Source organism: Mus caroli, unplaced genomic scaffold, assembly GCF_978045245.1.
Source record: "Mus caroli unplaced genomic scaffold, Mus_caroli_1 scaffold_3, whole genome shotgun sequence".
Classification (NCBI taxonomy): domain Eukaryota; kingdom Metazoa; phylum Chordata; class Mammalia; order Rodentia; family Muridae; genus Mus; species Mus caroli.
The window spans coordinates 75,299,235-75,312,500 of record NW_028227258.1 but is presented as its reverse complement, the minus strand read 5'-3'; the positions used below and the strand labels follow the sequence as shown (position 1 = coordinate 75,312,500).

At 38.3% G+C, this 13,266-nt stretch overlaps 1 protein-coding gene across 4 annotated transcripts in view; it reads left to right on the top strand.

The window, feature by feature from the left end:
- Lrba (LPS responsive beige-like anchor protein) overlaps positions 1-13,266 on the top strand; it is a 576,347-nt gene that overhangs the window by 500,495 nt on the left and 62,586 nt on the right. For all 4 annotated transcript variants that reach the window (XM_029475138.2, XM_021158805.3, XM_085835789.1 and 1 more), the window contains exon 48: positions 7,496-7,663. In XM_029475138.2, the coding sequence (XP_029330998.1) occupies positions 7,496-7,663 (168 nt within the window). The remainder of the gene's footprint in view (positions 1-7,495; positions 7,664-13,266) is intronic.

The window sequence follows — 13,266 nt, the reverse complement described above, 5'->3', positions numbered from 1 at the left end:
TGTAGCAAATCACACTTGGAAAACAACAGGATGTCTTCCAAGAATTCTGAATTTATATTTGTCCAATATAAAAAACAGTTCATTTTTCTTTGACTTTTATTGTTTGAAGACATTAATATGCCATAGTTGCAAATTTTTCTTTTCTTTTCACTAGATTAATTTAAAAGTAGACTCCTAAAATTTACCTAAAGTTAGCCAGATTTTCCACAGATTCCAAGCCAGCACTTCAGGAGTTAACGTATCTATCTTATTAGAGCAGCAGGAAATCTGGCAACTATTGCAGGAACTGGACCTGATGGTGCACACAAACAATTTGTCAGTCTTCTTAAAGTGAATAGCCTTCCGCAAAGTGGCTGCGTTTGCTTTGTTTGAACAGGCTAAACTTTTCCTTTTTTGACTTTAAATCTTAGACGTGAAATGTGATCCACATATTCAATCAAAATCATTTAATTCAAAGCATATTTTGATTGGAACAAAGTTGACATGGAAAGAAACTTTAGAATAAAAAAGTTGAAAGAACTTTATATCATATATTTAGCAAGAAAATTTGAAACAGTTCTAATTAGGCTGAAAAAAAACAGCTTTCTTCAATGTAAATTACAAAGGTCATATATCAATGTTAAGGAAACATTACCACTAGTGTTTGAAATCCACCACATGCAAATATAACAGGCCAGTTCCTGTGTGTGTGTGTGTGTGTGTGTGTGTGTGTGTGTATTAAGAAGGTTTTTTACATCTATTTCAAATGAAAATGACTTATAAATCCAAGTTTACAATTTGGTGTATTACCTTCTTTCATACATATCACTACATACACTCACTTCCATCAAAGGTCTTAACTAACTTTAATTAAAGTTTAGGAAATTGCCGGGTGTGGTGGCGCACGCCTTTAATCCCAGCACTTGGAAGGCAGAGGCAGGCGGATTTCTGAGTTTGAGGCCAGCCTGGTCTACAGAGTGAGTTCCAGGACAGCCAGGGCTATACAGAGAAACCCTGTCTCGAAAAACAAACAAAGTTTAGGAAATTATTTTTTATTTTTTCACTAAAAAGCGGTCATATGCATCTTATAACTAAATATATACCAAAATTAGAATTAATTAGTGATTTTTTTATGTTTTTATTTGAAGCTAACAGGTATGATATTTTGTATTAGAATTGAATCAGGACTCCTGTACACCAGGGAAGAAAAGCAGTGGCATTGATGTGCAGAGATGTGAATCTAGGTGGCGTGGACCTCTGGCCTTCTTTTTCACTAACTCTTATTATGTATGTTTTTGATGTCATCCTGGTTCTGAGAATCAAATTTTATATATATATATATTTTTTTTTCTATTTGTAGATGATACTTGATTATTTTATTTGATGTTCGTAAGAAGCACTATTGTATGGTTGTACTGAGTACGACTGTGGAGTAGCATGAGTTAGGGATTTATAAGCATGGATCCACAAGTAACTATCCGTCACAGCTCCTTTGTCATAAACAAAGATTTATAATTTCTTTTGTTAAGTAAAATTTATTTTATTTATTTTACCCAACTTTCATGTTATAAAAACTCTCTTTTAGAACATTTGTAGATTAATAAAATTAGTGATAGATATCATTAAAATTATTATTTTCAGATAGCTTAATATTTTGGAAAAGTAATCTATTTCTATATATTAGCAAAACATTTGGTTTCACTCTACAAAAATAGAATAATTTTATTTAACATTTTTATATCAATAAATAATTCATTTCCTTAATGAGTTGATTTCTTTCTCTAAGATTTATTATTGGAAACATATTCATATTTGCTATAATTATTTCTGATACATCCACTTATGATAATGTTTTGTTATTTTTATGATATGTTAAAACTTATTTGTTGATATTTTATATCAGAACCAAGCAAATGAAAGTTACTAATAAATGTTTGTATTTGACATCTATGTACGTTTTAGCATCTCGCAAATGTTTTAGTTTCTGCCTAATAGATACCACTAAAAAACATATATCAGCCCCCAGACAGTTTATCAAGGCTAATATGAGTCCCACTGGATTGGAGTGACAATTTGTGCAAAGCTCCACGTGGTAGTCTTTTCATAGTCTTACATGATCCTAACAATTGGATAATAGCCACTGCTTTACTCTATAACAACTCACGATGAGCTGAATATTTCTGTATCCTACTGGACATTTTCATGGATTTTCTTTTTTACAAATTTTACTCAGAGCACACATTGGATGTGCGTGATGTATCTAGCCTGCTAGGGGAATGCTTACGATAGATTGGATGGGTTGAGGGCATCATGGAAAAATGTTACTGTCCCCTAGCTGCAGACCTGATTAACTCCAGCCTTAATGAAGACTGTCTGTCCTAAAGGCTTTGAAACCCCCCCACCGAATGCTTAGCATTCCATTGACACGGTATGCATGGGGTGTGTGTGTGTGCTGAAAATGTGGACCTACATAAATTTTACAGGGTAGTTTTTAAAGCTGTATACAAAAGAGATTTTGAAGAATTTTTAGTAGATATTTCCTCCTTTATGTTTTTGAATCTGAAAACAAGTTATAAGATAAAAATCTAAAAGTATCCCACTTTGAGTTATTGTCTTTGTCCTTAATGGCCCCCTGCTCATCCTCCCCTCTCCCCTCAAGTGTGCATTCAGTACACTTGTTTATCAGTGCATACTCTGGGTCAGGCAACTGTCAGTCAGTGCTGTCAAAAAGGAGGTTAGTCCTGGGCTGACTTTGTACTGGGAGGATTCCAAAACTTCTTAGAAACTCTCAGATCTATTACATTTTTTGGGTCCTAACTTTTTTGTAAGGGTAATATTTACTGTTTTAAAAAAATAGTTGTATGTTTATGAATGTGTTCATAACCTCCTTGAAGAAATTCTGCCATTAATTCTGTGAATTCCTGGCCGACCCTTAAGAACTGACTAGTGTGAGCGTGCAGGGACGCTGAACCTCGGCGTGTGACAGCTCTGCAGTGTGTCCACAGCATCATAGCATACAGTGTTGTTTCTGTGAAGTTTTTTGCTTAAAATTCTGAAGCAGTATCAAGATATAAAGCTTAGAGCATTAAAATCAAACCAGCTTCACATTTCAAATGTGCATAAAGAAGTAATCAACCGTTAGGAACCCACAGCCCTTTGTTTGCTGGCACAGAAAACAAAATTGCCCTAGTTTCTAGAGCCTTAATATTATATTGAGAAAACTCATTTGTACATCTTCATTTTCTGAGCCTTCTGAATTTTATAGTCTCAAATCACAGTGCCATGGACACTCAAGAGACTCCTGGCTGTTTTATCTTATTAAACAATTTTGAAATCATTAATTTTTAATTAGCTTAGATGCAGGTTTTTTATTGTTTCAATAGTGGGTATATATGAACTAAACGTTTTTTATTTAAACTACTGGTGAGAGTATTATTCACATAAATATGTTCTTTCTCAGAATGCACGCTGTGAGCTTGCTTTGTGTAGTGATGCTCTCTTGTAGACTTGCAGATCTTACACATTAATCCTACGGCAGGGCTTTTCATCAGCTTATTAGCTCACAGGTTTGAACAACCAAAAAGGATGCACTCTTGAAGATACATGGAAGTCCTTCCCTGATTGAAAGTTCTAATTAAGTGAATTGGAGAAAATTAACTGAAATTAGCTGTCAGAAAGTCACATTTAAATGAGTGATGAGCTAGTCTGGCAGTAAACATTTAAATGATATAAATTGCCATTTAAGTGTATGGTTTAATGTTTGTCATGCATTAATGTGACATGAGACTGCAGTGACAATCAAGCAGCTCGCTCTAATTTGAACATATTTAGGGCTTTTGTGTGGAGTGCACTGCACACAAATTAAGACAATTGCTGTTTTTATGTGTCACTTTAAACATGCCCCTCCCATTCCTCCCAAGGCTAAAGTTAACTCAACTTGTACTGGTAGTTTGAATTTTTAGACTTATTTTAAATTTATGTAATTAAAATAGGGATTTATTTGATTATTAAAACCCTCTTATTATATGAAGTATAATATGAAGTAATTTTGTGCTTTCTTACCATCTCTCTAGGAAAGTGGCAAATATAGTGAATTTTATAATAGATGTCTAAAACAGTAACTTTCACAGGGAAAGCTAGACAGATATTGTTAGGTCTGTTTCATTTCAGGTATATTTTAGAATATGAGAATTGCCTAGTTAGTGCATAGGGACTTATTTAGAGAATAATATTTTATATTTGATACTATTGCAAGCCCAGGTTAAAGAAAACATTGTATGTAGCTATAAACATCTTTCTTATTCACAGGCACTAGTTTTAATAAGACATTTTTATACATACGTACCTATGAACAAATGTGTCTGTCATTTGTAGCAAGATGGCTTATACCTCATTGGATGTTTGCATTAGAAGTTAGTCCTTGGGGGGATAAGAATTAGAGATGTCAGTGATGGAGCATGCACAGGACCCTGGATTCAGTCTCTAGCACCGAGAAGAAAAGTCTAGCCAACTGCACCTTAAAACTTACAGACCTCTTATTAGGATACTAACCATACACTGCCAGAAAACGCACCCAGACGTACAGCTTTGATGCTAAAACCAGAGTTAGGCCTCAGAGATAACTTCAACTGCTTTTGGTCTGAATAGCATTATCCCTTGGAAAACCTAAACCATTGATGTTGGAATAGTATTGTAGCATTACACAGTATAAAGAATAGCTTGCTAACAAGTCTCTGGCCTTGATATTCCTAACTTACTCAGTTCAGCAAACATTTATTGGTACCAACTGTATTTGGCACACAGTGCTAGTAAGTGGGAAGAGAATGCTGACTAGGAAGTAAATCTGGTACCCAGCACTTCAAGTGAACATTTGATCATGTTCATTCATTATTTATTGAGCACTGTTAATAGCACAAAGTGTTTGGTTTGCTACTGACACATAGAATAAAAATCCAGCAGTTATAAGTCCCCACAAAATCTAATTTGATACTATAAACCAAATCAAAATAACTGAACAATTTGGTTGCAATTGCAGGATACAACATGCTTTAATTTGAGAAAAAAGTTAATATCCTAAGTGAATAGAAGCTGTTTAACTTTTTTGCATTTGCTTTCCCAAAGTAGTCCTTCACTCTACGACCTCCCTTCTTTGAAGCATGAATTGAGTGCCTGTTGAGACTGATTTACAAGTATGACCAAGATAAGGCCAGCCCAAGTCCCTATACCTTACCATGTACATGTAGTGGGAGAATGCTGCGTTTACTACAGCTCAGCATAATGAGCGCCAGGACTTTTCTCAAATACACAGTGGGACAGAGTCAACTAGAAAACAGGATGTCACTGGTTTGTTGTTTGGTTTTTACAGGACTGGGAATCGAATTCTTGGCCTCACAAGTACAAAGCACATACTCTACACTGAACTACATTTGAGCCACAGTGTTTTTCTGCTCTCTCTTGTCATTTTCTTACCCTCCCTTTACCCTTCCTCTTCCCTTTCCACTTTCTTTCCCTCTTCCCTTTCCCCCTTCCTCCTTCTCTTCAGTGTCTGTGTGTAGGGGGGCTGGTTATGGATGTGCGCGTGTGTGTGCTGTAGAGCAGCAATATCAGATGTCTTCGTCAATCACTCCTTTTTTTTTTTTTTACTTTTTTTTGTATACTGTTTTTTTTTATTAGGTATTTATTTCATTTACATTTCCAATGCTATCCCAAAAGTCCCCCACACACTCCCCCACCCACTCCCCCACCCACCCACTCCCACTTCTTGGCCCTGGTGTTCCCCTGTACTGAGGCATATAAAGTTTGCATGACCAATGGGCCTCTCTTCCCAGTGATGGCCGACTAGGCCATCTTCTGATACATATGCAGCTAGAGACGCGAGCTCCGGGGTACTGGATAGTTCATAATGCTGTTCCACTTATAGGGTTGCAGACCCCTTTAGCTCCTTGGGTACTTTCTCTAGCTCCTCCATTGGGAGCCCTGTGATCCATCCAATAGCTGACTGTGAGCATCCACTTCTGTGTTTGCTAGGCCCCTGCATAGTCTCACAAGAGACAGCTATATCTGGGTCCTTTCAGCAAAATCTTGCTAGTATATGCAGTGGTGTCAGCGTTTGAAAGCTAATTATGGGATGGGTCCCCGGATATGGCAGTCTCTAGATTGTACATCCTTTCATCTCAGCTCCAAACTTTGTCTCTAACTCCTTCCATGGGTGTTTGTTCCCAATTCTAAGAAGGGGAAAAGTGTCCACACTTTGGTCTTCGTTCTTTTTTTTTTTTTATTACATCATTTCCTCAATTACATTTCCAATGCTATCCCAAAAGTCCCCCATACCCTCCCCCCTACTTCCCTACCCACCCATTCCCATTTTTTTGGCCCTGGTGTTCCCCTGTACTGGGGCATATAAAGTTTGCATGTCCAATGGACCTCTCTTTCCAGTGATGGCCGACTAGGCCATCTTTTGATACATATGCAGCTAGAGTCAAGAGCTCCGGGGTACTGGTTAGTTCATAATGTTGTTCCACCCATAGGGTTGCGGATCCCTTCAGCTCCTTCGGTACTTTCTCCAGCTCCTCCATTGGGGGCCCTGTGATCCATCCAATAGCTGACTGTGAGCATCCACTTCTGTGTTTGCCAGGCCCCGGCATAGTCTCACAAGAGACAGCTATATCTGGGTCCTTTCAGCAAAATCTTGCTAGTGAATGCAATGGTGTCAGCGTTTGGATGCTGATCATGGGATGGATCTCTGGATATGGCAGTCTCTAGATGGTCCACCCTTTCGTCACAGCTCCAAACTTTGTCTCTGTAACTCCTTCCATGGGTGTTCTGTTCCCAATTCTAAGGAGGGGCATAGTATCCACACTTCAGTCTTCATTCTTCTTGAGTTTCATGTGTTTAGCAAACTGTATCTTATATCTTGGGTATCCTAAGTTTTGGGCTAATATCCACTTATCAGTGAGTACATATTGTGTGAGTTCCTTTGTGATTGTGTTACCTCACTCAGGATGATGCCCTCCAGGTCCATCCATTTGCTCAAGAATTTCATAAATTCAATCACTCTTCACCGTAGCTTTTGAAGCAGGCTCTCTCACTGAATCTGGAGCTTGCAGACTCAGCTAGGCTGGCTGGCCAGCAAGCTCTTGGGTTGCCCCTGTCTCTTGTTACTAGTTCTGATGTTACAAATAAGTCTCACTACACCTGGCTTTTAACGTAGGTACGATAGATTGGCTCAGGTAACCACTCAAATTGACTGAGCCAAACTCTTGTCGCATTGCTTTGGCTTTGTTCCTTTGGTTAGTCTTCAGACCAGGCCTCACTGTGTTACTCAGCCTGGCCTAGAACTTTGGATTCTCCTGCCTCAGCTTCCTAGGCAGAATTACAGATGCATGCCACCATACCGGTGTTTTATGTATTTTATTTGTTTTTAAAGTAAGTTTAGTGTTGAGCCTTACTGCTGTTCTAAATGTCTATGCTTAAAAATAGGATTCAGCATTATGATGTGGTCTCTACTGTTTTTCAGGCCCTGGAGAGTGAATTTGTTTCCTGCCAGCTTCACCAATGGATTGATCTTATTTTTGGCTATAAACAACAAGGACCAGAGGCAGTGCGAGCCCTCAATGTGTTCTATTACCTAACCTATGAAGGAGCTGTCAACCTGAACTCAATAACTGATCCTGTGCTGAGAGAGGTAAGTCCCTCTACTGAGAAGCAGCCCAGGATCAGGAGTCTGCCAGCTGCACACTGTTGATCTCATTTCCCTAGCCTTCAAGTAACTGATAGAGACAGTGAAGCACGGTGGGCAGACCAAAGCAGGTCAAGCTGTCCCTCAGTTACCTAGTGCAACCTCAAGTCTGCAGCTTTTTCTAATTTAGCACGACTTAGTGTTAAATGAGAGCTTTCACAGTTTGACCTGTTAAGGGATTCACACTCAGATTTTTAATTGTTACGGATTCAGAAGCTGCTCGCCTAGTTTGAAATATTAAGAAAATAGTCGTTTACTCACTGTACGAGTCTGAGCATAAGTCAAAATGCACTAAAACACGTTATGCTATAGCTCATTAGCGCATGCACATTTATGCAGAAGTTAAGAGTGGGGTTGAAGTCTGAACTTTGCTGTCATTATTCAATATTAAATAGCAATGAGGCTTGCTTTATCCTTTTCAAGTATTTTCTGATAAAACACTAAAAACGGGGTCTTGGCAAATGCAGTGTTCACCCAAACTTCTGGAGAAAATTTTGCTTTTATAAGTGTTTCTAATCTAGTTATATATCCCCAAAATGTATTAGCCTTGTGTGAAAAATAATACAATTGCACAGATACAACTTTAAACAGTGATAAGATTTTAGAACAGATGGACAATTACAGCAAGACACTGATTCATGGGGCAGATGTCAGTTTTGAAGGGCACATTACTTGTGATGTGTAATGTGTCCTGTTTCCACGAGGACTTGGTGTATTCATCTGTTTAATTCTGTTATCTAGTTATGTTGACCATCCACAAGGACATAGTGAAATAAATAAGCATATGACCACTTGACTTATATGCTAGATAAATGTTATTACATAAACAGAAGCACTGTGTATCGGGTTTCTTTTGTCCTAAATTGTATATGGTTTCTAGACAGAGAGCTGGGTCAGTTAGCTCCCGGTGCTTTCAGATTCCTCCTGTGATGACCTGGGCACTAGAGATTGCACCCAGGATCTTCCTCACGGTAAGCATATGCTCTGCCTCACTGTGAACGTTCCTCCAGAGCACCTTATCTAGAGGAACTGCGGACTTAATGGTTCTGAGCATCACAGGAACCTACGTGACACTGAGGTTAAAACAGAATGCAAGCATTATTACTGAGCACTGCATAACTTAATTCTCAGAATAGCCCAGCAAAAATCAGTAGCCAGTATGTTCAGAAGGCAAGGGTGCTTTACTCTGAGCTTGAAACTCACATGGAAGAAGCAGAGAACCAATTCTCACACGCTTTTCTCTGACCTCCACATAACATATGTGTGCTTACACATGTGTAAGTAAGCAGACTCTATTTTCTTTTTTTTTAAAGATTTATTTATTTATATAGTTTATGTATATGTGTATGGATGCCTGCATGTCAGAAGGCGGTATCATCAGATCCCATCACTGATAGCTGTGAGCCACCATGTAGTTGCTGACAATTGAACTCAGAACCTCTAGAAGAGTAGCTCGTGCTCCTGACCACTGAGCTATCTCTAGCCCTCCTTTCTTTTAAATAGTATTTGCCATGTACTACTTGGTCCTGTTATGTGCCAGTGATTCTAAAACATTCAGCCTGTTTTTCCTTTCTCATATTCCCTTGTAGTAATTATCAATTTCCCTATATAACCAACTTATACCTGAACTTACACTCTAGAATTCTAGAATTGATTTTTATATCCTTCAGTTTTACTTACCATACCACATTGCTGTCTGTAGTCTGTATAGTTTGAATTTTGAAATTCATGCAGTTACTATAAATACGTAAAGTGCAATGCTTATCTTTAAAATCATCTCTTGGTGTGTCTGAGACAGTGTCACTAGCTTTGCCTGTCTTGTCATTAAATCTGATGCTTTAATTTATATCACAGTGATGGCTCTTAACCCCTGTCTGCCACAGCTAGCCAACTGACCATTTTGTCTTTCTCTTAAGCAGTGTGGTTACCTTTCTGCTTTCATTTTGAACTGACACCTTCCCCCACCCCCTACCAAAAATTTCCAGAGAAGCTTACTCATTTTATATTAGATTTGATCTATTCATTTATTTACATTTATAGTGTATTCTAGAAGAATACTAACACTACTCCCCATAGTAATGGAAATACTTATCTCATTACAATAGCACGGCCTGGGCCTCATGTCCCCTTGAAGTGTGGCTAGTCTATCTGAGGAACTCAATGTTTGTATAGGAGCATGTGACTAGCCATGCCACTTGACAGCAACATCGAGAAGAATGCCCTGTGCATCTTTGGTAGTAACCATGGTTTTGGACTCATTTCAGGACAAAAGATTAGAGAATGAGACAGCTGACTTGTCAGGTCAGATCTTTTAAGCTGGGCATATAACATCAGATATTAGACGTGTAATTGCAGACATTTGCGATACAATTGAAATACAAGAGTGTAGGTTACATTGCAGACTTTCATTCTAATAAAACAAACACATCATAAGTTTAGAAGAAGTGTCTTGTAGTAAATAACTGTATGTAAAATTTACAATTGTTGCCACTTTTAAGTGTGCACTTCAGTGGTGTTAAGATTTGCATAGAGCTGGGGGTGCAGCTTAGGGTAGAGCATATGTTATCATGTACAAAAAATCTCCAGTGCAGAACAAAGAAAAATCATATTATTGTACAAACTTTTACTACTGTCCATGTACAGAAAACGTTCATATCCCAAGCTGGAGCTACCTTTGCAGTAAACAAACAGTAACCATGCTCTCCCCAGATCCTGCCTGACAAGCGTGATTCTGCATCCTCTCTATACAGATTTGATTGCTCTAACAATCTAAGCAAGAACGTGTAATATTTGTCCTTTATGGCGGAATAATATCCCCTTGAATATGCACACCAGGTTTTGTTAGGCTATTGTGACAAGTAAGAGCTTTGGTGCACTAGCTGCATGCTGTTCTTAAAGTAAGAATATATCTTTTAATTACTGTGTACTATAAGGATACATATTTAATTTAAAAAAACTTTCTCCCCAGGTCTAAGGTAAAATTTTTACCGGCTTTATTGAGATATAATTTGTGTGTGATACAATTTATTTGTTGGCAGTATACAGCTTAGTATATTCTTAACATATAAGCATCACCACACTCTAAGAACAGTTTTTATCACTACAAAAGAAATCTTTGTACCCATTAGCCATCTCTCTAAAGAGACTTTTTATATGAGTAGCTGATCAACCATGTTTTATTGGAAAGATCCAAAAGGTGGATAGCCTATCTCTGAGAAAGGGGAAAGGAACAAACTCCAGAGCACAGACAGAGATAAGCACTGAAGGGAGGGAGCGATATTGACTTAACTGGAGTTAGTGTTAGCAGTGTGCAAGGACCTGCGTAGTCAGCGTGTATGTGCAAGGGAGAGTGGCTCCAAGATTCATTTATGTGTACTTATATGTGGGATAGGATGAACTTTGTAGGACTATCTGGCATAGTGATGGGTGTTTACTTCCTTTCTGTATGTTTTTCTGTGTTTTAAATGGCAGGAAAATAAATTCAGAAAAAGGATAAGCAAAAAGTGTATGTGTGTGTGTGTGTATGTGTGTGTGTAACTGCATATGTACAGATATATAAAGATGGGAACTTAGATGTAGTACTTATGGTGACATATATGAAAAGGATTATAGGTGGAGCTGCTAAGGGGTGTTGATGAGATGGTGAAATATAGGTCTAGGCTAACTTGGGGCCATAAAGGCAAGAAAGGACTGGAGAACTGGGAAATGCTGTCATTCATTTCTTTGACAAATACTTACCCTGTTGATAATACTGAAGATAAACAGCTGAGTAAGGGAAAATCCAGTTGGACTCACAGAATCTAATTCAACAGTGCATACTATAATTTCAGTTGTGATGGGTGCTGTGAAGAGGATTGTGATGGCTGAAGAGAAATAGGGTGGTAGGGAAGAGTTTTAGAGAGATGCATGTATACTGCCTCTTCATAAACCCTGTCCTGCAAAACAGACACCCAGGGTACAGCTCCCATTCCCAGAGCAAGACTTATGATCCCAGGCTAGCCTTCAAGTCAGATCTTGCTACAGACCCTGCCAGTTGAACAGCTTCTGTAATCTATGGACTCACAGGCCACACCCATCTTCAAAATTCTGTTTTAATGAGGGACTTTCATGTTCCTAATGTCCCCCCAGTGTATTTCCCTAATGCAAACGTGTTTTTTTTACATATTCACTTGTCTTGCCTTTCCAGGTCTCTGTTAAGATAACAGGGTAGATTGTCTCTCTGAAAGCACACAATCTGTTTTTATACCTGGCCACTCCTTCCAGCAGCTGGACTTGCACTTCTTCTGCTCGCTGCTGCACACTGAGTTTAGTCTCGAGCCTTTTCCTGTGCACATGGTCACACACAGGCATGTATCTGCCTGCTGCTTGGCAAAGCTCTACTTGGCTTCCAAGAGATCCAGAGTGAATGGTTAATATATATAACATAGTAAGTGATCATAAAAATGATCTCTCTATAAAAAGAGCTCTCGACAATAGAAGTGATAACAATGCGAAGAGGAAGAGTAATCAGCGAAACAGCCTGTAGCACATTAAACTTTTATGTTGTTTTTAATTTTTAGAAAACAGCTGTGTTATCAATATAGAAGCCTCCATTTACATACATCACACACCAGAAAGGAGTGTTCTACAGTCAGATATGCTAATCTATTTTCAGATATGCTAATCTGTTTTCAGATATCTTCTGACCCCAGATAAGGTGTGAGTTCTTCTCCTGAGCCGACTATTTGCACAACCCCTACTCTGCAACCCTCTCTTGTCGCTAGTTGTTCTGTGTCTCTGTTTTAATCTATTTTCACAGCCTTATGTATATGTTCTTTCATAGACAAGGGGCAAATAAATAAAAGCAGGTCATTTTGTGATTATTAATTGTGCTAACTTTGGGTTGATTCAGTCAGTTCTTTTCCTTCCAACATAATCTTAGCAAGTTTCCAAGGGAGAGAATCCAGGATCTTTAAGTGTGAGCCAAAATGAATATTGTTACCTTAAAAAAAAACTTCTTGTTTTTAAGTATTTACTCTACAAAATCACTTTACCATGCTTTCCCTGTTCCTTGCAGTATTTATTATTGCATTTGTAGATATTGGTTTCCTGCTAAGCCTTTACTCCATACACTTACTTATCCAGAATTCATTTGTTAATTCACACCTAAGTGGTTTTTACTTGATCCCAATGTAAAGAGCCCAATATCTAGCCCTTAATACCTTAGGAGATAGGTCATTGAGGGAGTTTAGCAGGTAAGAAATAACCTTTTTAAAACCATGTAGGACCAGTGAAATGGCTCAGTGGGCAAGGGGGCTTGTCACCAAACCAGATAACATGACTTCACCACCAGAACCTACATAATCAAAGGGTTTGTTGTTATTTTGTTTTTGTTTTGTTGTTCAGGGATGGGATGAGCTTGGTGGTGCAGAACTTAACTGGCATGAATGAGGCCTTGGCTTCTATCACCAGCACCACAATAAAAACACTGAGTAATTCTGTTACTTGCTCTATTTAGCTTTAAAGAATCGCTTAGCTGTTCTTTCTCAGGCTCCACGCCCTCTTTTTAT